This window comes from Alexandromys fortis, unplaced genomic scaffold, assembly GCF_014885135.2.
Source record: "Alexandromys fortis isolate MF-2015 unplaced genomic scaffold, M_Fortis_MF-2015_v1.1 scaffold_29, whole genome shotgun sequence".
Taxonomy (NCBI): Eukaryota; Metazoa; Chordata; class Mammalia; order Rodentia; family Cricetidae; genus Alexandromys; species Alexandromys fortis.
Window position 1 is genome coordinate 5,366,997 of NW_026067891.1, and position 26,026 is coordinate 5,393,022.

The window sequence follows — 26,026 nt, forward strand, 5'->3', positions numbered from 1 at the left end:
TAAAGCTGCACTTAAATGGGGAATGGGATCTGGAAGGGACTTCCTGTTGTCCCTAATCCCAGCCTCCACCGGGCTTCCCGGCCCGTTCAGTTCTGGCTGCAAAGACCCGCTCCACCCCCCGGGAGAGGGGCTCCACGGCTCCCCAGGTACCTCGGTTGCCTCTGAAAGAGGCGGTTGGGAGGGCTCCTGAAAATCGATTTGTGCAGTCAGCTTGCAGAAGGGGACAGGGTCAAAGGTGGACGGCTTCAGACTGGCCAGAGAGAATGAGGAGGCTGAACCCAGGATGGGGAAGGTGAGGACAGGACCCACCCGGATCGTGACTAAGATGCACACACCCAGGGAGGAAGCCGCGACTTTGAAAGAACTGCTGGGAGTGGGCAGCCGATTCGGGGATTCCAGGCGGAGCCGTGTCCAGCTGGGGCACACGGCAGCCATCACTTCTCTGGCAACTCTTTCGTAAGCTCTCCGCAGAACTTTCTGCGCCTTAGGACAAGAAACCCTGACTCCGGTTTAGCTCTCACTTTCCCTGAGCTGGCTTACTGAGATTTGAGGCTCTTGCTTCAGTGACAAAGGGGACAATACATTCAGCACGGGACTCCATAGGGTCTGGCGGACCTCATTTGCACGCTGGTCAGACATAAGGAATGCTGGGCATTTGGGAAGTGTCCCCAGATACTGATTTCTTTCCTCTTTTGCAGTATCCTGGCTAAAACCTGGCGGGGGCTTGACGAGCAGGGGAGAGAGAACCATCTGCTGTTCTTCCTCGTTCTGATACAGAAGATGCCCGCAGACAGTAAAAGCATCCTGGCTACGGAGAGCGAGCAGAGAACCCATGCGGTATGGTGGGGTCCTGGGGAGGGTGGGGTGCCTTGGAATGGAGCAGAGGGGATTTTCAAAACCGCTATTTGAACTAAAGGAAAGGTGAGAGTCACTGTAGGGGTGGGGCTTCCAGATGAGGGCTCTGGGCAGGGCTGTGGGGGAGGAGCGGCATCATGGGAAATATCTCCCAGTGGGTCTTACGGTGGGTGTGCTTCTGCTGTCTAGTAAGAGGCATGGCGCTCACAGAACATGGGAAAGGCTTCTCCCCGCTCACTTCCTCCTGGGCTATGCCCCCTCAGGGCTTACCTCTCTGAGACTGAGTTCTATTTCTGCCTGTAACTGCCGCCTGCCCGTGTGGGGTGTGTGTGTGTGTGTGTGTTGCCTGCCACCTTTGGGGGTTGAGGCTCTCTGGGCTTGGAGCTAAGGGACTCTGAGTTAGTTTCCGGCCTGCTGTGTGACCCCGGGCCAGTGCCTGACCTGTGGGACCTACTCTTGCTATGTGTAAAGTTGAGTCATACGCTTGCTGTTCCTGCCTGAAAGAGATCATGAGTGTGAGAGTCGTCTGTAAACAGTTGACCAGCTTGTGTCTGATGTTTACTGGGATACATGAACCGAGAACACCCAGAACTGCTGGACCCAGTCAGGAATTTGGGTCGTCCCGCCGAGTTTCACTGTGGCTGTGAATTTAAATATACGCTAGTCCAAGAGCTGCCATTTTCATGACGTAGAAGCCCAAAGAATTGTTCCCAGTGTTCAGTGTCCCTGCCACAGCAGCTTTTTAGGTGGGGATCTGACACCCGAGGAGCCTTGTGTATCTGTGTTCTCTTCTGATGTCTGATCCCCTCAGCTACGCCCTAGTGGAGCGACAGCAATATACTTCACTGCTCTTCGTCCAGAACCTTCTGGATCAGGCCTCTGTCTCTCAGCCACCAGCTCCTCCTGTCTCAGGCAGGCATTAGAGCAGCTGAGTCTAGGCCACAGTCAGTCGTGGGTATGACGGGATCTGGCCCCAGGAACTCTGAAGGTCCCAGACGGGAGGGAGGGAGAATGGCACGTGCTTCCAGCAGAAGGCCAGCGGGTTAGACCCTGTTTTAGGTGGGGACTCACTGGGTATCCCCAGCTCAAGGGAAGCTTTGGAGCCCTGCAATTTGGGCCTTCTTTTATCGCTCAGCCTGGATGTGTTGGCTTCCTGTGGCTGCCTGGTAAGTTCCCACTAACCAAGAGACTTAAGCCCACCTAGATTTATTCTCTCACAGTCCTAGAATTCCCTGCGCCCTTGGAAAGCTTTCAGGAAGGGAACCTGGCTCTGCTAGTCTCAGGGCTGTGTATGTGTAGATATACATAGAGATGTGGCTCCATCTCTGTTCTCTGTGCCTTCTCCTTTTCTTCCTTCTCTCTCTTTTTTTTTTTTACTTAATTTTATTCATATGTATATTTGTGTGTGTGTGTGTGTGTGTTTGGAGTGTGTGTGAGTGCAAGTGCCTGCGGTCAGAGAGAACATTGGACTCCCTGAATCTGGAGTTACAGGTGGTTCTGAGCTGTCCAACATGAATGCTGGAAACCTAGCTCGGCTCATCCAGAGTAGTCAGTGCTTGTGACTGCTGAGCCATTTTCCCAGTCTCTGTGCCTTTATTCATTTTTTTTTTTTTTTTTTTTTTGTATTTAGACAGTGCTAGGGATCAGACCTAGGACCCTAAGCAAGCACTCTGTTACTGATCTGTGTTCTGCAGCCCTGTGTGTGTTTGTGTGCAAGTGTGTGCGTGTGTTACTAAGGACTGAACCCTGCTTCTCATACATACTATGAGCAGTCTCATACTGAGCTACATTTTAGATTATCCTTTGAATTTTATTTTTGAAACAAGTTTGTTTCAAGTTTTTTTGCTAAGTTTTTTGTGTGGCCTTGAACACTCCTATAGCCATGGGAGGCCATTGCTACCCTCTCGCTTCAGCTTCCCACGTTGGCACCACCAGACCTAACTGTGCCTTCTGTTCTTACCAAGATCTGCATCACTGGATGTAGGGCCCACCCTAAACTTCCAATGGTTTAATCTCAAGCTTGCTAACTTCATCACTGCTTTGAAGTGTGCCTTATGTTTGAGTGTGCATTCTACTTGCTGGCTGTCTCTGCAGGAGATCCAGTCCGGCACTGATAGAGAGTGTCATTCCTAGGTTCCAGGTCACGGGCAGTGCTGTGGAGACATGCTCTTTGGGCAGGAGGAGACAGTACCCTTGGGAACCTCTCAGGAGTCAACACATGTTAAGGCAGAGCCAGAAGAACCACACCCTGAGGGGGCATCACTGGAGGACAGGGCTCTAGGAACTCAGGGCTGGATGCCCCAGAGTCCTGGCTCTAAGGAGAAAGCCCTGTTCCTGCCCAGTGGAGGTAGGAGAAGGGTGAACTTTCTCGGGGAGACATCCTGGGGAGAGTTGAGGGCTTTACTGAGGGAGGGGGAGCCCCAGATTTCCATGTGCATTCTGGCAGCCTTCGAGTGGGTGACTGGGGGAGCATCATGGCCTGGGATGCTGGCTGCTCTGAGGACCCTGTCTTCCTACAGTTCTTCCCTTACCCTGGATTCCTGTACTTTCCCGAGCCAGAAGGACCAGAGAACAGCAGGCGGCTGCAGCTCTCCTCACTGCCTGGTCCCAGGTGAGTGTCCCCTGAGGGTCCCCCAGCCTGCTTGGACAGAGCAGAACTCTTCCTGGTCCTCACATGGTATCAGTTTTTTCTGTGATTGGTACAGCGTGTGACTCCAGAGTGCTGCCTCCCATCCTGCGTGGAATCAGAACCTCCTGCTGCAGGGCTGCTGGGGCCACCCGAGAGCCCTCGCTCACACTCACACGTGGGCTCACATCAGTCCTGTCCTCTGTCCTGTTCTCTGAGAGATGAGCTTAGGGTGGAGACCATGTGGTGGCCTGAGCTGTGGCCATGTACCCGAAAATGCTGCCTTGCTCCTAACCATCACCTCCCACAGAAGGCCACTCCTGGGTAGCTCTTCTGTCCAGCCTAATCCAAGTGATGAGGTCACTGGGGCAGCAGGTTGAAGGCCTGGCGTTGTCATCTTTCTTACCACGCCCACAGCAAACCCTGAATGGTGGTGTTTTCATGTTGTTGCAGATGCCGGTGACCTTTGAGGATGTGGCTCTGTACCTCTCCCGGGAGGAGTGGGGAAGGCTGGACCACACACACCAACATTTCTACAGGGATGCACTACAGGAAAAAGGTGGCCTGGCTTTGGGTAAGGTCTCATCTGCATGGCGCCTTCCGTGGCTACGGGAGTGTTGAAGGCTGCCTGTCGTGGCCTCCCTACCCACCCCTCCACTCCGCTCCCCTTTCCTCTCTTCTTTACCTGGACAGCACTGCCCTGCAGAACCTTCCACACAGGTGGCGATGCCTGCGTCAGTCCTAGGATGGTGACCACAAGCAAAGGGCCTGCTGGGTTCTAGAAACACGATAGGAGGGATTAATTTTAAACTTTATTTGATCAGCTCAGATTGGAGTTTGGACAGCCAGAGTATTGGGTGTGATGGCTCACACTCCCAGCAGTCAGGAGGCAGAGGCAAAGGCTAGGGGATTGATGCTTCCATATGGAGTTCAGGCCTGCCAGGGCTAAGCAGTGACACTTATCTCAAAGGGGATTTAAAAGGAGACATCAGCCAGGCTGGTTGGTGGCTGTGGCACCGCACAGTGTGGACTTGCTGCATTGTCACAAGCTCCACCGCGTCCCTTCTCAGAGTCCCAGCTTCAGACATGGCCTCTCTTCCGGATGTGCCGTCAGCCACCCTCACAGGTCCTTAAGCTAGAACATTGCCGTTGCTTCAGAGAACCTACGGGGCAAGATGGCCCCTCCAGGGTGGGGAGGGCTCGCATCTAAGTCCAGGCTTTTGATTCCTCAGTTCCAAACCGATCTTGACAGAAGTTGATATCTTCAGTTCTTCATTGTCATTGATCCATTATGTAGCTACCTCAAGTTTACTGGTTACGGTGGAATCCCTGAGCTAAAGCAGTGTATGTGCGTGTGTGTGTGCGCGTGCGTGCGTGCGAGAGAGAGAGAGAACCAGAGATTAGCCTGAGAGAGAGAGAGAGAGAGAGAGAGAGAGAGAGAGAACCAGAGGTTAGCCTTGAGTGTTGCTATTTCAGTGCTGTCCACTTTGATTTTTGATTTATTTTTCAAGACATGCTTTCTCTGTGTAGCTCTGGCTGTCCTGGAACTCACTCTGTAGACCAGTCTGGCCTTGAACTTAAAGATCTGCCTGCTTTTGTCTCCCTAGGGCTGGGATTAAAGGAGTGTGTCACCACTGCCTGGCTCACTTTGATTTTTTTGAGTGAGGGTCTTTGTCTTTCTTTTTTTTTTTTTTTAATTTATTTGTTTATCATATATACACTTTCCAGAAGAGGGCACCAGATCTCATTACAGATAGTTGTGAGACACCAACCATATGGTTGCTGACTGGGAATTGAACTCAGGACCTCTAGAAGAGCAGCCAGTGCTCTTAACCTCGGAGCCATCTCTCTAGCCCCAGAGAGTGAGCCATCTCTCCAGCCCCAGAGAGTGTCTTTCATTGGTCTGGAACTCACCAAGTTGTCTAAGCCTGATAGCCATTGAGCTCCAGGTATCCAGACACCATCATTAGGACCACAAGCTTTTGCCACTGTAGCTTTTAATGTGGTTGCTAAGGTTGGAACTTGGATCTTCACACAGGCTTAGCTGGAGGCCCCGTGACCTTGACAGTTCTGTTGATGACTTGGATGGAGGCCCTGAGACCCATTCTGGGCACATCACCCACCCCACTCACGCCTGTAATTATCTCAGGTTTGCTCACTACCATTGTTAGCATTGCCCAGGGCCCAGACCAACAAGTCCCAGCAAACCCTGGACATCAGAGGGCGCTTAAGACTCAAGCGGGCCCTAACTAATGACCTAACAAATTCCTGTCTTCCATTGAGGTATGGGAGTCACAGCCCCCTGCTCTTACTGACTATACCAAACTCCTCAAGGACACAACAGTGTGTCCCTGGTAGCAAGCACCCTGTCACCCAGCCACACAGGCAAGCACCCTGTCACCTAGCCACACAGGCAAGTACCTTACCACGCAGCCATACTCCAGCCCTTCTAAAAGAATAAATTTATTTATTTATCCATTTGTTTAAATTTTGTTATGAGACAGGGTCTCTTATAGTGCAGGGTAGCCTTGAACTCGTTATGTAGCTGAGGATGGCCTTAAACTCCTAACCTTCCTTTCTTCACCTCCTAAGTGCTGGAATTCCACAAACGCGCCACCAAACCTGTGTAGTTTTGGATGGCCTTGAGCTCAGGCCCTCCCTCAGCCTCCTAGGGGCCGGCATCCGTGCCTGGCTCTAAAGGGAATTTGTGAGTGCCTTTTGTTTTGCCTTAGGTTTCCAAGGCTCTTGTTCCCCCTTTTTCCTCACAGTCCAGTGGGGCTGGAGAGGGGTATGATGTGAGAAGTGTGGTTTGGGGGTGATTCTACGACTGGACAGAAGCACACTTCTCTTTCTGGACAGGGTTTCCGTTTAGCAGACCTTTCTGGGTCCCCCAAGTTCAGGGGAAGGGCGAGGTGGCAAGTTCCAGCAGACCAACAGGAGCTGAGGAGAGGCGAGGCCTTGGCTCAGGTGAGGGCTTTAGCAAATGCCTTCCTGGGTTTGGGGCTCCCCCTTGTGGGTGTGGATGCAGGACTTTCCAGATCTCTCTACTGCTGGAGGGTGGCTCTTGTCTTGAGGGGTTCCACGGCTTCCCCTTGCCTTTTCCTGACTCCCAGGTTTTTAGCTCTGCCTTCCCATCTCGCGGGCTCTCCAGAAGGTTGTTCCCAGCTGGCAGTCCTGTCTTTTTACAGGAGCTGTGGAAATGGGGAAGTTGGTACCAACCCTAGCCATGGCAACCCTAGGGGATGAGAAACCCTTAAGGACCAGGGCCAGGTGGGCTCCAGGGGAAGAGCCACAGTGTGGTCAGCAAGTGGCTAGCGGCCTGGATGCAAAGATGGCCAGAGACGCTGGAGAAGCCAGGCAGCCAAAGCCATCCCCACCCAACACATGCCCTCTCAAGACCCCAAAGGACGGCGGTCCAGAGAAGCCCATGGAGGAGGAGAAGGGTGTCCTGGAAAGTGGCGAGGAGGGTCTGGTCCCTGACGGTGAAACAGGCAAGAAGATGTACACGTGCACACAATGCGGCAAGGGCTTCAGCTGGCACTCGCACCTGATGACGCACCGGCGCACGCACACGGGTGAGAAGCCCTATACCTGCACCGACTGCGGCAAGCGCTTCGGCCGCAGCTCACACCTCATCCAGCATCAGATCATCCACACGGGTGAGAAGCCCTACACCTGCCCCTCATGTTGGAAGAGCTTCAGCCACCACTCCACACTGATCCAACACCAGCGGATCCACACCGGTGAGAAACCCTACGTGTGTGACCACTGTGCCAAGCGCTTCACCCGCCGCTCGGACCTAGTCACACACCAGGGCACGCACACCGGTGCCAAGCCACACAAGTGCCCTATCTGCGGCAAATGCTTCACTCAGAGCTCTGCTCTGGTCACACACCAGCGCACCCACACCGGCATCAAGCCCTACCCGTGCCCGGAGTGCGGCAAGTGCTTCAGCCAGCGCTCCAACCTCATCGCGCACAATCGCACGCACACGGGCGAGAAGCCATACCACTGCCTCGACTGCGGCAAGAGCTTCAGCCACAGCTCGCACCTAACTGCCCACCAGCGCACCCACCGCGGTGTGCGGCCCTATTCCTGCCCACTCTGTGGCAAGAGCTTCAGCCGCCGCTCCAACCTGCACCGGCATGAGAAGATCCACACGACCGGACCCAAGGCTCTAGCCATGCTCATGCTGGGGGCGGCGGCGGCGGTAGGGGCGCTCACTGCACCCCCATCTGCTCCCACTTAGAAGCCAAAGAGCAAGCAAGCAGGGAGAACACCCAGGGAAGCTGGGTCAGTCCTCGCTGGTGCTAGGGTCCTGGGAAGACACTGCATCCTCGCCAGTAGGATGGACAAGGGTGAGGGCGGGAAGCTGTAAGGTGCAGTGCTGGCACCAGGTGGGACATGGTGACGGGAGAAGGGCAAGCACTCTAGCTGCAGATTAAAGGCCCTGGATTTCAAGCTGTGGCCTGTCGCTCTATCTGCCCGGGTCTTGAGCTGATCTCCGAGCATCGGCAGCTCTTGGTTCTCTCAGGTGTCCCTGAGTCACCACTTTTGCCCTGGGAAGCCTCTCGTGCCTAACCTTGTCACGGACCAGGGACCATTTGTCAGAGCTTTGGAGCCTGTCCTGGAACTAGCTCTTGTAGACCAGACTGGCTTCGAACTCATAGAGATCCTCTTGCCTCTGCCTCCCGAGTGCTGGGATTAAAGGCGTGCGCCACCACCGCCCTGCCATTGGGACATTTTTTAGGAAATTAGTTTTTGTGGTTGTTGTTGGTGTCTATATATATGTGTATGCGTGGGGTGCGCATGTGCCACGTTGCACCCGTGGAAGTCCAAGGACAGCTTTTACAATTGGTTCTCCACCATGTGGGCTCCAGATATGGAACTCAAGTTGTCAGGCTTGGTTGGCAGTAGACGTATTTTCCTGCTAAGACATCTGATTTTGTTTTTCGAGACCAGGTTTCCTGTAGGGTAACTGGGACCGATGCTCCTTGCCTCTACCTCCTAGGTACTTAGATCATAGGTGCAAACCACCCAGCTCATCTTGGGACCATAGGTCTGTAAACAAAGGCTCTGAGTTCGGCTTCCCAGCTGGAAGACAGCCAGTCACTTCTGAAAGTGGAGCCGGGGAAAGGGGGTCCCTTCAACTTGCATCATGTCACAAGGGACCTTGGCTCTCACTGAGCCTTATCCCCTCCTTTGGCTTTCATGTCGGGAACCTGGAGCAGGGAAACTCGTTTCCTGTCTACTGAATTGGATCACCTTCCTCGAGCTCCTGGCTATTTTGTGGGTATTTCTTCCATCTGCTTATGCTGGGGCCTGCCAGGGAAAACAAGAAGTCCTCACCAGGGACCACTCTCCCTCTCATGCCTTCCGCAGCTACTACCAACCCTGCTGCTCACTTCCTTGGCGTGTGCCGTTTATAATGTGCGGTGCCTTCCCATTTGGCTTTGAACAAAAGTTCTGATTCTTAACGCCTGTGGCATCCATTCCATTTGCTCCTTTCAGAACCCAGGGCCCAGCTTATCCTGCACTGTGGCTCAGCTGCCACGAGAACACTCAGCTCTGATACCCAGAGAGGCCTCAGGGAACCGCATGCTGTCTGCACCTCTGGGTGGTGCCTACCTTCTAAGGGAAACAATTCTGTAGCTTGAATAGGATACAGAGAATAGTAACAATGGCTGCCCAGGCTTGGACAGAGCCAGCGGATCTGTTGTGTGTGTTGTCTACCTTACCTCTACTCTCTGGCTGGGTTTGCTGCCAAGGTTTTGGTTTGTTTGTTTGATTGATTTGTCTGTTTCGTGTGCATTGGTGTTTTGCCCACACGTCTGTCTCTTATCCGCTGAGCCATCTCTCCGGTCCCTGAATCACAAGTCACACAGCTGTGAATTTGTGACAGGTCTGCCAGATCAGCTCTGGCAAGCTTGTTGCGGTTTTTTTTTATTTTATTTTGTTTGTTTGTTTGTTTAGACAGTGTCTTACTGTGTAGCCCTGGCTATCCTGAACCTTGCTTAGGAGACAGAGGCAGGCGGATCTCTGAGCTCAACGCCACCCTGGTCTACAGAGCAAGTTCCAGGACAGCCAGAGCTACACAGAGAAACCCTGTCTCAACCAAAGGTTTTATTTAGACAGGATCTCAGCTAGCTGAAGCTGACCTGAAACTCACTGTGTAGTTAGGGATGACACTAACCACTGGCTCTGCCCACAATTCTGGGATTACAGATGTGCTCTAGCTACCACACCTGGCTAGAGGGTCCTTTGTCGGAGGCCAGAAAGACAGACTGCTCTTGTCTTTCCTCTCTCTTGTCTGTGGACAAATGTCACTCAGCCAGCGATGGAATGTCTCTGTTGTGGCTCAGAGTGAGGGGCTGAGGGGGCTTCCACCTGTGAGATGAGCTTCTTTCCTAGGACCCTTTAATGATGGCCAGGGACTGCTTGCAAAGACTTGTGGGAATCCACGGGACCTTAGCGTACTGACTCACTTGCAGGATGGCTATTGTTGGCTGTGATTTCAGTTCCTCGGGCTGGATGCCTGGTGCACTGGGGGGACAGGATGCCAGTGCGTTCAGAAAAGAGTGGCACCGGGTCGAGAGAGATGGCTCATTGGTTAAGAGCACTGCCTGCTCTTCCAAAGGTTCTGAGGTCAATTCCCAGCAACCACATGGTGTAATGAGATCTGGTGCCCTCTTCTGGACTGCAGGCATATATGCAGAAAGAATACTGTATGCATAATAAATAATTTAAAAGAAAAGAGTGGCACCTTGGGAGCTGATGATTTGGTGGGTGGTGGGGTGTCACGAGAAGGTAGGAAGCCTGACGAGGGTCTTGATATCTGAGGGCTCATGGCCACAGCTGAACGCCTAGTATACTAGTGTGCTACTGAGAAGAGCAAGGACAGCGAACACATTTCCTTCTGAGCTTCCTGCACCAAGGCTCAAGGTCCTGGTAGAAGAAGAGTCGGGTAGAGGTGGAGGCCTGTGGATGCAGCTCTGGGCTAGGACCGCTAACTCCCTAGAGCTCTTGATGGGGTCAGGAGTCTGTCTGACCACGACTTTTCCACACCGGAAACCCTCCCTCCCTGTCCTCAGCCAGTCAGTTGCCAGGGAGATGGACGCCAGGAAAACCAGCCAATCACCGTCGACTCTAGTCCAAGCAGCTTGCTATCTAGCAGCGCGGTTGTCCAGGCAACCGTTCCGGTTACTGTTCCTAAGTGGTCCTGTTTTTCAGTCTTCCAGTCTTCATGCTCCACCCTCAGAGGAACCAAAGACTGCTCACTGACTCCTGTCAGCTGCCTCACCTCACCGGGGCTCTTAGGGCTGTGACCCTGGCTTGCCTGAAACTCTCTAGAGAGATCAGGCTGGACTAGAACGTGTAGCGATCTCTGCCCTCTGCCTTTCACATGATGGGATTAGAGGTGTATACCACTAGGCCCAGCTTTTACTTATTTACTCTTTTGATTCAGATAATTAAATTTTGTCTTCGTACGGTTTGTGCTTAATTCTGTACGTGTATATTCATATTAAAGTTTGACATGTAAAAACTAGTAAACTTTTTGGCATAGTAAAAAAAAAAACCCCCAGCTGATTATAGAAATATATATCTATGTGCTCAGCGTTGTTGGCACACGCCTTTAATCCCCAGCACTTGGGAGGCAGAGGTAGGCAGACCTCTGAGTTTGAGGCCAGCCTGGTCTACAGAACAAGGTTCAGGTCAGCCAGGGCTATACAGAGAAAACTTGTCTTGAAAACAACCAAAAATTGTGTTGTTGTTGTTATTGTTTTTTGAGACAGGGTTTCTCTGTGTAGCTTTAGAACATGTCCCAGAACTTGCTCCCAGAGATCCACCTGCCTATGCCTCTGAAATGCTGGGATTAAAGACCTGCACCATCACTCACTGCCTGGCTCAAGTGTTTTATGTGTATTTATCAAGTGTGGGACTTTTCTCCCCTTCTTCCTTCCTTCCTTCCTTCCTTCCTTCCTTCCTTCCTTCCTCCCTCCCTCCCTCCCTCCCTCTCTTTCTCTTTCTTCTTTTTGGCGACAGGGTCTCTCTACACAGCCCTGGCTGTCCTGGAACTCACTATGTAGACCAGGCTGGCTTTGAATTCAGAGATTCACCTGCCTCTGTCTACCAAGTGTTGGGATCAAACACAACCACACTCGGCAGCATTTTCTTTTTTATGCGTATGAATATTTGTCTTTATGCATTTCAGTATACCAGGTGCATGGCTGGTGCCCGTGGGGGCCAGAAGAGGGCGTCAGAGCCCTGGAACTGGAGTTACAGACAGTTGTGAGCTAATGTGTGGGTGCTGGGAATTGAACCTGGATCCTCTAAAAAAGCAGCCAGTTCCCCCCAAGACTGAGCTGTCTCTCTAACTCTGGAAACAGTTTCTGTTTGCTGTACAGACATAGCCAGCAGCACAAAGGGGAATAGAATGAAGCCTGCCTACTCTGGCAGAGTCGGCTCCAAGGAAGGGAAAGAAGCTGTTGGCTAGCTGCTATACTAACCGATGGACTGCTTCAAAACCAGCTCACAGGTGATGCCCAGCAAAATTCATTAAAAATAGCACGTTTGTCGGGTGGTGGCACACCTTTAATCCCAGTACTCGGGAGGCAAAGACCAGGCAGATCTCTGTGAGTTCGAGGCCAGCCTGGTCTACAGAGTGAGTTCCAGGACAGCTAGTGCTACACAGAGAAACTCTGATACAAAAACCCAAACCAAACAAACATAAAATAGCATATTCATTAAAATATAGCAAGTTGAAATAATAAATGCACTGGGCATGTGGCACACACCTTCAATCCCAGCCCTTGGCAAGCCTGGTCTACATAGCAAGTTCCAGGCCACCCAAGACTACAAAGAAGATCCTGTCTTTAAAAAAAAAAAAAAAAAAAAAAAAACTTTTGAAACCTTAAAACAACAATCATACAATGACAAACCCACAACACCACCACCAAAACCAAACACGCTGACTTGACCTTGGCCTCTAGCTATAGTCTGTGGATCAATGTATTTGCTGAGCCAGTGTAAATAAACACACCAGGAAAAAAAAAAACCAGTGGACGTTCTTAATTTCTTCTTAAGCATGGCACAGAGAGAGGGTTCTTTCAGTGATTGCCATTGCGTTTTTTGCCTGTGTGTTTGTTCGTGAGAAGTCAACCTCGGGTGTCATTTTTTTGAGATAGGGTCTCTTACTGGGACTGGAGCTTGCTGTGTTTCCAGCTTTATAGACTGATCTCTCTCTCCAACCTGAATTCTTTTTTTGTTTTTGTGTGTTTTTTTAATTTTGTTTTGTTTTGTTTTTTTTTTTTTAAATTTTTTCTTTCTTTATTTATTATGTATACAGCTATCCAGACCTCATTACAGATGGTTGTGAGCCACCATGTGGTTGCTGGGAATTGAACTCAGGACCTTTGGAAGAGCAGGCAATGCTCTTAACCACTGAGCTATCTCTCCAGCCCTTGTTTTTGTTTTTTTTGAGACAGGGTTTTTTCTGTGTAGCCCTGGCTGTCCTGGAACTTGCTCTGTAGACCAGGCTGGCCTCTAACTCAGAGATTTGTATGTCTCTGCCTCCTGAATGCTGGGGTTAAAGGTGTGTGACACCACTGCCTGGCCTCTGAATTCTGTTTTCCAAAAACCTAAGGCATTGTACATCTCTCTGTTAATGTAGCTCACTTTCTTATGAGCCACCAAGGCCTCCTTAAGGCAGAGATGATTGTGATATTATTGTACTTCATTTTATCCCCAGCCATCCGAATTGTATTTGTTCAAGGTGAATGTTCCCAGTGGCTGGGTTATTCACATCGTGATCTGACCCTTTATGGTCCTGTATCCTTATCTATTTGAACAATATTCACTTAGGTGGAAGGCCAATGAAAGGCAATGTTATGAACCTACAGAATGATTTGGAAACAGGAATCTGGGAGCTTGGAAGTGAAGGAGCCCAGAAGAGATAGGCACCAGGGTCCCTCTTGCCTCAAGAAATCTCCTACAGAATTGCTAATCCCCCGACCTGCCCGTGAATTTGCTTTTATAATTTTTATTTTTCCATGAGGCTCTCTGGTTTTGTCTCTCTCTGTAGTTCAGAGGACGACTTAGGGGAATCACTTTTCTCCTTCCACCACGTGGGTCCCGGGGATGGAGCACAGGCTGTCAGTTGTCCTTACCTGGAAAGTCACCCCACAGGGCCTTGCTCTGGAGGTTTCACAAGCCCAGTCCCTCTTTGTGGTGGACAGTGAAGGACCAGACCATGGGACTTTACACTTTTCTCCACAAATCCACATTTTGGGCAGCAGACCGTTCTCATCACCATCTCTTAGTGTACTGGCCCTGGAGATTCTAATGTTGGAGAATAAAAACTCAAAACGGTTGCACAGGCCAGGAACTAAGCTGAGACTTAAAAACAGAAACAAACACAGAGAGAGAGTCATACAGAGAGAGAGACAGGCAGAGACATGGCCACTCTTGATACAAGAGTGCCAATGCCACTTTATTGTGCTCAGGGGCAGCTGATATAGAAACCCCTAGCCAAGCCCAGCTCTGGGGATCTCTCAGCTGCAGACTCATCAGAACCCACTCCCCTGCCATCAAGGTCTTGTGCTCAGAGCAGCTGCAGGCAAAGAAAGTCAAGGGCCGGGGATCTATAGCTCCCAACACTGGAGATTCTGCTCTCTGTGGTGTGGGGCTGGGCATGGGCTCTGGGCTATGTAAGGGCTAAAGAAGATACTGTGTCTGCGCCTGCCCATGAGTAAACACTGAAGGTTATCAGCTTGTGGTTTGCGACTGACTTTGGATCCTCTGCCTCTGGGACATCTCCGTCTAGATCCTGATTCTGTTCTGGACTCTAGTTCTAGATTCTGTCAAGCTGATTTTTGGAGTATTTTTGAAGTTGGATTATTTTGAATTCCAGAAGGGCTGACCAGTCACTGGCAGTGTAAAATCAGACCCTGTTTTCTTCTCAGAACTCTTTTTCAAAAAGGCGTCCAAAAACTAAGTCAGGTGACAAAAGACCTCTAGAACAATATTACTTCTCAGCATCTACTCAGTCCTGAAGCCAGGCTGCTGGCCCTGGAGCTGCGGGACAGCGTGGCCGACACTGCCATCTTGTGGCCACACCCGAGGAGCCGCTGCAGCCTGAGAAGCCAGTGAGGCCGGCTCCCACCAATGTGACTTCTTGGGGTTGGGGGTACTGCCCGCGGCCCCTCAGTGGCTTCTTTATACTGGGGTGCTCGCTGCCACTAGGGTGAGTTCTATTCTTTGCAATTTTTGCTTTCGATTGACGGAAAACAAAATGAAAAAGAAAACAACCAACACTACCTTTTGAACAGCCGTTCTTTTGTGTGACCTCTGCAAAAAGTCCTGAGGTGAAATTGGCTTTCAAAAACAGAGGCGGGAGATGAATGACGTGTGGATCCAGCAGAGCCAGCATCTGGAAGGAGGGTGAGAGATAGGGCTTTGTTCCGGGTTTGGAGTTTTGTGAGTGACCACCGGATGGAGTGGAAGGGTTCACATGTAACCCACTCTCTCAAGCGGATGCACCCGGACACCGCATCGCGGAGCAGTAAATTGTGCGTGGGAGCCGGGAAGGGCTCTGGAGCTGTGGCAGGCAAGGCAGTGGTATGATCTCTGGATGAGGAGGGAGCGGGTGATTCAGAACTCTCCTCAATTGGCTGGACAGGAGGAGCTAGGGCTGACCTTTAGACTTTTGGCTGCAGTACAGCCTAGAGGACTGAGCTGGAACCCAGGGACATTTAGGACAAGATAGGAGGTAGGTATAAGGTCTGCTGGACAGACTAGTTGGAGCTATCGAGCTGCTGAACCTGTTTAGAGGGGCCTTGAGCTCTTCTGATGGATCTGAGGACTTGAGTCTCTGCACCTTCTAGATTTTGACTGCCAGTTTTGCAGGGACCCTGAGCCCAGAAACTGCACTAAGATTTTTTAGTATCTTGGGCCTGTCCCAGGCTGGGATTTAAAAGCTTGCCTAGTCCTCCTGGGCCATCTGTTGTTGGAGAGATAGGTTCAGTGACACAGGATTGCCCCTTCTAAGCTCTCCTACTCGCCCACCCTGGCCTTCTAAGATTTAGAAGATGCAGTACTCTCTGGGCTTGATGCTCTCCTGAAGATCCCCAAATGGGTTTGGTCATCAGACTCATGTTTCTGAGAATTAGCCAGCCCGGGCCTTCTGGGCAGCTCCATCCTGCCTTTGGGGAACCATCAAAGCTGCTACAGAGGGCCAGAAGAGCCAGAGTGAGAGTTTGTAGCAAACCCCTGGTGCATTTTAGATAGGGAAGAAAGGCAGGCTATTCTTGATAACATGAAGCCAGCCATTCATTATTGGAGCAAACCCTGGGGGTGGAATCCTGAAGAATGGTGTTTGGGTTACCTTGGTTACCTTGAGGGCAGATATGATTTAGGGCCATGAAAAAGTGCAGTTAATTAGTGGTGTGAGACGAATTTCAAAGAAAAGCTCTGCCCACCTTGCCCTGACCACAAGACTTGCTGAGAATAATCAACTGCCTGTAATCATTTTTCTATGTAAGCTTTTATGTCTGCCAACTTCCTTCTGTAATCTGATAAAAATGCTTGAATTTTAGTAAAATTGCAGCAGATTCAAATCTCTTTAGAGTTGTGTCTGTCTGTCATTCGCCGAATCCTGGGTTCTCCTAAGCCTTCACCCCTGTTCTCCTTCGGTCTTCCAAGAGAGTCAGTCCGCGGCAGATCTGCTTTGTGGAATAAACAACATTCTCTTTTCTCAAGCCAGCTTCTGTTGTCGCTGAAACTGAGCTCACACTATGGGCCATCTACTGGTGGCAGTGGGGTGGGGAATGGGAGCAGGGGGTACCCGGAAGTCCTGCTTGGAAGCAGCCAGGGGAATCTGAGCAGGAAGCTGTGGAAGCCTGGATACCTGTATCATCTTTCAGGATGACACAGGCAGCTCAGATGACAGGAAGCAATCGTAGACTCACTACCTATGGAGAGCCAGAGGTCCTAGGCTCTGCACAAAGACCCTGAAACCCTTGAGGAAGGTGGCTAGCCTTCAAGTCATACAAGTTACATATGATCAAGCAACACTGTGATCAGGCTTGGGGGACACGAATGAATCAGGGATTCTCCACAACACACATGAGAAGCCCAGCTCTCCTAAACCACAGCTCAGGGGCTCTTTCCATCCAGAGCTGTCTGTCCTTCTGATGGGCAACACGGCGCGTCTTCACTCCTCACCTTACTTGACCTTTTTTTTTCGGGGGGGGGCCACAGGTACACCTGCACTCACATATGTACAACACACACACACGCATACATGTGTGTGCGCACACACACATACATACACACCTACAGAGTGAAAAGGATCCACTTAAATACATTTTTTTGGACTGAGTGTAAATAAAATACCTCTGCAGTGGATGGCACTGTTTGTGTCTAGAAAGGAGATGCAGGTGAGGGGGACTAAGAGGAGATTTCGCTGTAAGCACTTTACATTTGGAACCTTGCACATAAATTATCAATGCAGAGGAAAAATGTCAAAAGATGGACCGGTGAAGTGGCCTAGCAGGTAAGGGTGCTTGCTGTCAAGCCTAAGGACCTGAGTTCTGCCCCCCCGGACCCACATAGTGGAGGAGAGAACCGACTCCTGAGACTTGTTCTCTGACCTCCGTGCACACTCCCCAAGTAAATGTAAAATTAGCAAAACAAAGCACACACACCCCAAGAAACCCCACTTGCTTTTGAGGCTCTAACTGGGGCTGGAGAATGGCTCAGTGGTTAAGAGTGCTTCCATGGGATCTTTGAGGGCACATCAATCCCTGCTATCTCGCTCTCTCTACTTGTGGACTAAGATGTAAGCTCTCGGCCACTGCTCCAGTGCCAAACCTGCCTGCTTGCTGCCTTGCTCCTCGCTGTGATGGTCATGGACTCTAACTCTTGGTCATGGTGTTTCATCGCACCACACCAATAGAAAGTCACTACGACACTTGGTTACATAGCTAAGTTTAGGCCAGCCTGGGCTGTGTGAGACTGTTTCAAAGATCCCCAAACCAAGCAGCTGGGGCTGGAGAATGGCCTAATCAGTGAGGAGTGCTTCCACAGGACCTCTGTGTGGTTCCCAGCATGCATGCTGGGCAGCTTATATCCACCTGTAACTCCAGCATCAGGGGATGCTGTACTCTCTTGCTCCACTGTACTCCACCACACACATAAACAAACCTTTAAACACAAAACCAAACATCCCAAACAAGCAAACAAAAAGTACGGTGGTTATTAGGGGGCTAAGAGAGGTTCTTGCACATCAGGGTTTAACCGTGGCTGTTTATATCAGCTTCACACAAGCCTGAGTTGTTTTGAAAGAATAAACCTAAATTGGGAAAATGACCCCCACCAGGTTGGCCTGTGGGCAAGCCTATGATGCATTTTTTTGGATTGATATTTAGTATGGAAGGACACAGCTCACTGTGGGTAGTACGTGGGCTGGTGGTCCTGGATGCTCTAAGAAAGCAGGCTGAGCAAGCCATGAAGAGCAAGCCTGTAAGCAGTATCCTCCATGGCTTCTGCATTAGCTCCTGCCTCCAGGTTCCTGCTCTATTTGAGTTCCTGCCGACTTCCCTCAGCAATGGAGTGTGGCCTGAGAATTCTAAGCTGAAATAAGTCCTTTCCTCCCAAGGTCGTTTAAGGTTGTAGTGTTTTATAACAGACACAGAAACCCTAAGACAGTGTTTAATGGGGTAGTTTAGATTTTCCAAGTTGAAAAGGAGATAGTCATAGCCACACACCAATGCAAAAACACTTTATTTTATTAATTTGTTTGTTTGTTTGTTTATTGGCAGACGGGGCTTCTCTGTGTAGTCCTGGAACTTATTTTGTAGACCAGGCTGTCCTCAAACTTAGAGCCCACCTGCTTCAACCTCCCAAGTGCTGGGCTTAGCGGTGTGCACCATCACCCTGGTTCTTAATGTTCTTTTTTTTTACAGTTCTTTCTATTTCTTGTCACTGTGTTACCAGCTCAGCCTTTACTACTCCAACTAGCCAAGACCACTCAAGAGTTTCCCTGGGACTAACATAGCAACACCAGGAGAGATGACACTAGTGTCTCCCAGTCTGCTGTGCACTCAGTGGGTCTGCTTATACGCCGCGGGGAGGGGTGTTTGGACAGTCACAACAGAGAGAAGTGCTCCCTTTGTAGCCTTGGTGGAAGAATTCAGAAGCCGGAGATAGCAAGAACTGCCCTGGGGGAGGCTCCTCAGCTTTTATCTACGTGTAGTTTTCTCAAGGTGTCCACTGAGTGGGCGTTCCAGATAGCTGGTTACTCCGGCTGGGTGTGTGATTAACAATCCTTTTGCTCAAGGCGACGGGGGCTACAGGGAGAGTCCAACGGTTGTCACACGGAGTCAAACTGCCCTTGTCTATTTATAGGAAAATAAACATCAAAGATGTTTACAAGATAAAGCTAACTCACCATTAACATCAATATTGTAACAATGCAGGGGTCCAGGCAGAGGTGGGCCTCCAGCTCAGTGTCCCCAGGCATCAGGACTTCTGCTCCTGAGCTCAGTACAGATGGAAATGCCGGTAGGTGGGAAGGGGGATGGTGCCCAGGATGAAGGTTCCGCTTTAATTAGATTCCATTTTCTAGGAAGCTCCGAGATTTCCCAAGGACCCGATTTAGGATAAGTGCGACCCAGAAGGCGAAAATGAGACTTGGCCAAAGCCTAGGGTTTCCCAGATTGGCCAGCCGTGGGAATTCTCCCTGTCGATTGGCCAGCCACCTCTGACAAGCGGCGCTCGGGATGGTAGGAGTGCCAACGCTGGTCGTCGCGCATGCGCCTGCTGGCTTCCCAGCGATCTCCGCGCGGACTTCCGGCTCCGGGAGCTGGTGGGGAAGCTCCGACCACCTGGCGGCTCGGGGCGGTGTGTCCTGGGGGCGGGACCGGGGCGTCGTGGTGAGCGGTCGGGCTCCTGCGGATTCGGCGCCCGAGGCGCAGGCCGGAGGGGACGCGCTCCTCTGGGCAGCGCGGCCGCTGGCGGCTCCTTGCACTCCGGGTCCCCGTCGCTCTCGCCAGGCTGCTGGGACCGTCCCCTTTTCCCACGTCCTGCCGAGCGACCCTGGTGAGTCCGGGCCCTCTTCGAGGACGTCTCCTCGGTCCCTGGAGGATGAGGCAGAAGGCTCGACAGGAGAAGCGTAAATAAAGTGCTTGTAGTAGTGGAGAATTGGAAATCGCCCGGATGCATCACTCGGGTTGGTTCGGAAACTGCAGCACCCCCTTCTACTAATGAAGAAACGTTGCTAATTGAAAAACACAAAATCCAAAGTGGTATGCGCATAAGATTCATTTATGTAAAGCACACATAAAGCACTTGTCGATTTTGAAGCTAACAATTTTCAGTAAAAGCACAGGGAAAAATGCGGACCGTATATATGAGATTGTTAGTGAATCAAAAGAAACATGTCTTGGTATATTAACATTCCCTTCTCGTTTTTTAAATTATGATGCTCGTGCTAGTTAGACTGTCGAGACAAAAAAGGGCAAAAATTCAAGTTACACTTTTGAGAATATTGTGAAGCAGTAGCAACATAAAATACAAATACATGCCATACATTCATATATAGTTGTGAGTGAATGATGTCCATGAGGTATCTGATACCACCCTGTATCTGGAATAAGAAGTTTCTGGAATTTGTAAGATTTATAAGTTTTGTTTTTTTTTTTTTAAGATTATTTTATGTTGTCTTTATTGTTTGCCTACCTGTGCATTACATGCATGCAGGGTTTGAGAAGGCCAATAGAGGGCGACAAATGCCCAGTGATTAGAATTAAAAAAACCGATTTTGAGCCTCCCTGTTGGTGCTGGGAATTTAATCCGCCGCCTCTGCGGAGAAACACAGACTCTTAACCACTGAGCCATCTCTCCAGCCCTGTAGATTTGTGAGTTTTCAAATTTGAGAAAAATGACAGTGTGGTCTATCAGTGAAGGGACTCGAGACAACATTCATAATTAAACACAAAAATTGTAATTTTTTGAGACAGTTTTGCTCTATATCCCATATTGGTCTCTAACTTTGGGCGCTCTGGCTTTGTTCCTTACAGTTCTGGAATTCCAGATATATATCACCATGCATGTACCACTACATCCAGTGAAATTTTACGGCCTTTATGATGAAAAACATACCTTAAGAGTAGCTCGGTGATGCTGGGTGCTGGTGGCACAGGCTTTAATCTCAGCACTCAGGAGGCAGAGGCAGGATCTCTGTGAGTTCAAGGCCAGTCTGGTCTAAAAAGCGAGTTCCAGGACAGCCAGGACGGTTACATAGAGAAAATAGAGAAACCCTGTCTTGAAATGCCACCCTCTCCCCCAACCAAAGAAAGAAAGAAAGAATAGCTCAGTGATTGAAGCTTTTTCTTTAGATTTTAGTTATTTTATGTGTATGAGTGTTTTACTGGCATAGATGTGTGTATATCATCGGCAGAACTGTTGCCTGAGGAAGTCAGAAAGGGGGGTTGGGTCACCAAGAACTGGAGTTACAGTGAGTTGTGAGCCACCACGTAGGTGCTGGGAGGAGCGGAACCTGGGTCCTCTGAAAGAGCAACAAATGCTCTTAACTTCTGAGCTCTCCCTTTGGCCCTCACTGATTTACATACACACACACCAGGATATCCTGTATCCAGGGCTAGCTTCAGACTTGATGTAGCTGAAGACAAGCGAGTGCTGGGATTGCAAGTCTGTACCATCCCACCCTGTTTAAAGTAGTGCTGGGCAACCAGTGTAACAACTGAGCCACAGCCACAGCGAGCTCAGGGAATCAATCTCCAGACTGCATAGACATACTTAATTCTGCTACTAAGCTTGAACAGTTACTATAAATGAAGATACAAATATGCCCATATCAGCAGAAGTGCTTCCAAATGAGTGAGGTTAGGTTCTTACGGCCCAGATTTGGGGTGTCAGATGTAGTGATAAAGGACTGTGGGTCTGATAGAGACAGTGAAGCCTAAAGAGCTTTAGAGGTACAAAAGGCTAAGGTGCCAGATCCCTAGACTTTGTTCCAGGCTGGCGTATTCCACTCTTCCTCAAATACTGTTCCTCTGCTCTTTCCGTAGGCATATGTGTCCTGATGCCGGCCCAGCTGTCACCGAGAGCCCCTCTGGGTGACTGAAAGGGTCGGCTGTGGAGTCCCAGGCTAGGGTTGACTTAGGCCAGGGAATGGCATCCTTCCGGGAGCTTCAAGACCATGCTCCTGGGGAGGAAGAAGGACTTCTGATTGTGAAGGTGGAAGATTGCTCTTGGGAGCAGGAACCTGCCCAGCAGGTGGACAGTGAGGATTCAGAAGCTTGCCGCCAGCGCTTCCGTCAGTTCTGCTACCGGGATGTGGCTGGGCCACAGGAAGCCTTCAACCAGCTCTGGAAGCTCTGCTGCCGCTGGCTGCAGCCGGAGCTGCACAGCAAGGAGCAGATCCTGGAATTGCTGGTGCTGGAGCAGTTCCTGGCTGTGCTGCCAGGGGAGATTCAAGCCCAGATACAGAGACGGCACCTTGGGAGCGGCAAGGAAGCTGTCGCTTTGGTGGAGGACATACAGAATCAGTCGTTGAAAGCCGGGCCACAGGTGAAGGTCCTTTCCATGTCTAGGAGCCTAAAGAGTTGAGGCCATCTTCATGGAGACAAATCTCTACAGGGACAGGGAAACACCAAGTCCAGGGAAGTACACACACACACACACACACACACACACGCACACACACACGCACACACACACAATCCTAGTGCAGCACAGGATGCTTTTCTGAAAGACAAGTCTTAAGTCAAGGGTACCCAGCAGTCTTGAGTCCTTGACATTGGGAGCCCCTGGGGATATGCTAATGATCAGCCAGGGTGTGGGATTCTGCCTTGGCAGGAGGGCCCCCCTCCCCCACACCACACCCACTTTTCTCCTTTGCTAAGTAGCTGTAACTTTAGCCTTTTAGGGATTGTTTCTTGCCTCTTGACCAGGAAGTGTCACATTCTTCACTGGTCTTTTCTGGGTCTCCATCTAATCTCTTGCCCCACGCAACCCTCAGGTTCCTAATGGGTGTGTCTCCTACCTCCTCCCATTCCCCCCCCCCCCATCTGTGCTAATGGGCTTGTTACTGCTACTGCACAGGATGAGCCCTCTGAAGTGGAGCCTAAGGCAGCAAGCCAGGCACTCCAAACTCCTCGGCCTCCCCAGAAGCAGCTCCCTGCACCCCAAGCGCAGCACAGCCATGGTGAGTAAGACTCTTTGATCAGCAGTGTGGCTACACAGGGCCTAGGTTTCTTCTCTACAATTGCCCTGAGGGTCACAGGCACAGGGAAGCCCAGTCACATGAGCACGCTTGTGCTGCATTTGGTGTGTGTGTTCATGTGCAAGTGTAGATGAAGCCGTCAGTCTCGGCCCTTGACCTGTATGAAGCTCTGTTCTTTGCCTTCAGCCGAGCTTCCTGTTCTTAAAGAAGGACAGACAGGAGAGACGACGGATGTCTCCTTTGCCTCCGCAGTGCCTGTGAGTTAGCAGTCCCTTTGTTCCCTCAGAGGACTTGGTGCAGGTGAACATATAATTTGACCCCTCCTGTCCCCATTCACAGCTGCCTGGGAGACCTCAGCTGAGTCATAGCTCCCCATTCCAAAAACCTGTGGCATCAGAAGACATCCCTTTCTATTTTTCCCGAGAAGAATGGGGCTCCCTGGACCCTGCTCAGAGGGATCTCTTCTGGGACATAAAGAGAGAGAACTCCCGGAATGCTGCTCCCAGTAAGCAGATCTATGGGGCCCTCTTTCTGCTGTAATCCCGGCTTTTCCTCCCACCCTTCCCTAACCAAGTTCTAAAGCTAGCCTTTTATGAGTTTCCTCAACAGTCTCCTGTGATGCTCAAGTGACACATCTCTGTGGGTTTTGTGACCAGCTGACCAGTGTTCTCTGTGCCAGCGCCACGCTGAGGGTGCCATGCTGAGGGCTTGGAAGGGCATTTTCTTGTCAGACCTCAGTCTGGTGCTTAGGAATGTTTGTCCCCAGACAGCATTCTGAGATACAGTGAGGTTGATGGGTCCTGTCAGCCACAGACATGCTAAAACCAAAACAAAAGCAAGCTAGCTGCACCCCAATATTTGAACTCACACTCTCAGCATCTTACTTATGTGGCGGCACTGTGAGTGGGTTGGGGTTCCTCTCTGACCAAGGCTGCTGTGTGTTGTGTCTGCAACGCTGGAGCCTAAGGAATGAGGGGCCGCACTAGCTACACACGCCGGTGCCTTCAGTTTACAGGCAGGGAATGAGCCCTTGGCTTCAGCTGTGGTGAGTGACACTGGCCACAGGTGGGGAACAGGCAGAAGGTCTTTGTAACAGCAGTTGCTTCTATGGAAGGATAAGCTCAGCGGCTCCCTAAGGCTACCTCAGAGCTGTTCTTTTGCTGCCCTTTTATTATCTTCCCATTAAAAAATGGACTTTTAGCCGGGCGCTGTGGTGCATGCCTTTAATCCCAGCACTTGGAAGGCAGAGGCAGGCAAATCTTTGTGAGTTCGAGGCCAGCCTGGTCTACAAGAGCTAGTTCCAGGACAGGCTCCAAAGCCACAGAGAAACCCTATCTCGAAAAACTAAAAATAAAATAAAAAAAATAATAATAAAATGGACTTTTAAAATAAAATTATATTTTAATATTTTTATTTTGTGTGCAGTACAGAGAGGTGCATGCGTGGACGTCAGAGGACGGCTTTCTGTAGTTGTTCCTTCCTTTCTCAATGTAGGTTCTGGGGGACAAAGCTCAGGCTTGGTGGTTAGGCTTGACAGCAGGTGACTGTATCCATTCAGCCATCTTGCTCGCCCATATGGTCGTTTTGTAGGACAGAAGTCTGGGCAGCAACAGCCTGAATCTCAAAACTTCCCGTCCCAGAGTCAAGGGACACTAAAGAGGCTTCTCCCCACCTTGCAGGTTTGGGATCCAAAAGCCAGAACAAGAGATCTCCAGAGGAGGCTGTGACAACAATGTCGGGACAGACTAACTGTGAAGTGACTATGTCCTGCAATCCCGAGGAGGCTGACACCGAGGTCTGGGAGACCAAGAACCCACCGAGGACAGCCGTGGGACCGCTGGTGGAGGCGCATCGGGGGCGGCCGCCCACGCGCAGGCGCCAGTGTCAGGATTTAGTGACTGAGAAGCCGCACAGCTGCGGGCAGTGCGGGAAGCGCTTCCGCTGGGGCTCAGACCTAGCCCGGCACCAGCGAACACACACTGGTGAGAAGCCACACAAATGTCCTGAATGCGACAAGAGCTTCCGCAGCTCTTCGGACCTGGTGCGTCACCAGGGCGTGCACACGGGCGAGAAGCCCTTCTCCTGTTCTGAGTGTGGCAAGAGCTTCAGCCGGAGCGCCTACCTGGCAGACCACCAGCGCATCCACACAGGGGAGAAGCCTTTCGGCTGCAGCGAGTGCGGGAAGAGCTTCTCATTGCGCTCCTACCTGCTGGACCACCAGCGTGTGCACACGGGCGAGCGGCCTTTTGGCTGTGGCGAGTGTGACAAGAGCTTCAAGCAGCGTGCACACCTTATCGCGCACCAGAGCCTACATTCCAAGACGGACCTACTCGGGTGAGTCGCCAGTGGGACCTGAGCAGTCCAGCGAGGTGGACACTCCCTGTGATTCTCCTGGTCTCTCTTTGTTCGTCTTGGAGAATTCTTCTCTTGCCTGTGACCACTGCCAGCCTATGGAAGGGACCCAAGGTCTCTGTATTCTGAACTGGCCTGCCTGCTCCTGGGATCTGCCTCCTGTCTCTCCCCCTTCCTGCTCTTAATTTCTCTTCCACTTGTTGCCTGGAGTTTCACAGTTTCTAGTTGAGTATCAAGTGGTGTGAGGCCTCCCGGGCAGGACCTAGGTTTCTCCCCAGGGCCCTCCGGGCTTCCTTGGCTGGAGGCTATCTGTTTCTGTCTACTTGTGCCTTCCTGTGGGGACTGGCCTCCATCCTCAGGGGACTGCTTGGCTTTGGCAAGGACCATGGGCCCATACCAATGAGAATTTAGGTCCTGGGTTCAGTTTCAGCAGCTTCCTGGCCTTCACCCCCCACATTCCCCCACTTCCAACCTGTGACCCCTCTTTTCTGCCCCAACCCCAGGAAGCGCCTAACTGTCGTGCTGTGAGCCCTGAGACACACTGGCCTGCAGGTCTGGACATTAGTGGAGGTGGTGGCTGTAGCAGCAGGCTGGCTCTGGAGAACACCCGTTCCTCCAGATGTGCGGCCTCTGTTGTACTTACACTAGCACTCTGTCAGTCAGCACTTTGTAGCTGACACCGGAGCACTGTATTCATGTTTTTAGTCTGCATTGTGTGCAGACTGATGTTAACAGGACAGCATAGACCCTCCAAAAGGGCTCAGCTGATGGGGTTCAGAAGGGTTTGAATAAACATGGACCTTTGCCTTGAGGCTGTCATTTTTTAGCTGGCTTTTCTGAGTCGGGGGCATGGGAGTTATCTTTTGGCTTAACGCTGATGGTTGGGGGTGTCTGCAGTCACCAGGGGGAGCCACATCTTGTACCTGCAGTCCTGTGACTGACTTACC

The 26,026-nt window shown here is 50.9% G+C and overlaps 1 protein-coding gene and 1 long non-coding RNA gene across 3 annotated transcripts; one reads left to right on the top strand and one right to left on the bottom strand.

Annotated features, from left to right (window-relative positions):
- On the top strand, positions 1-25,890 carry LOC126497899 (uncharacterized). Its single transcript, XM_050136140.1, has 14 exons — positions 1-146; positions 699-837; positions 2,989-3,202; positions 3,375-3,466; positions 3,935-4,055; positions 6,341-6,448; positions 6,670-7,728; positions 19,313-19,579; positions 21,630-22,072; positions 22,607-22,709; positions 22,914-22,984; positions 23,067-23,232; positions 24,407-25,061; positions 25,583-25,890. The coding sequence occupies exons 1-14, from the start codon at positions 16-18 to the stop codon at positions 25,605-25,607; spliced, it is 3,594 nt and encodes a 1,197-aa protein (XP_049992097.1). The 5' UTR covers positions 1-15; the 3' UTR covers positions 25,608-25,890.
- LOC126491233 (uncharacterized) lies at positions 8,465-16,050 on the bottom strand. Of its 2 annotated transcripts, none has more exons than XR_007589350.1 (2): positions 14,798-16,050; positions 8,465-13,819 (listed from the first exon to the last, which is right to left on the bottom strand). It is a non-coding gene; the product is annotated as an uncharacterized lncRNA (long non-coding RNA). The 2 variants fall into 2 exon arrangements; XR_007589366.1 differs by having other exon boundaries at positions 8,465-13,876.
- Positions 25,891-26,026: the final 136 nt, after the last annotated feature.

Coding starts and splice junctions, on each gene's coding strand:
- LOC126497899 (XM_050136140.1), top strand. CDS start 16: ATGGGGAATGGGATCTGGAAGGGACTTCCTGTTGTCCCTAATCCCAGC. Junction 6,449..6,669: donor GAGGCGAGGCCTTGGCTCAG/GTGAGGGCTTTA, acceptor GTCTTTTTACAG/GAGCTGTGGAAATGGGGAAG. Junction 22,985..23,066: donor CCTTTGCCTCCGCAGTGCCT/GTGAGTTAGCAG, acceptor CCCCATTCACAG/CTGCCTGGGAGACCTCAGCT.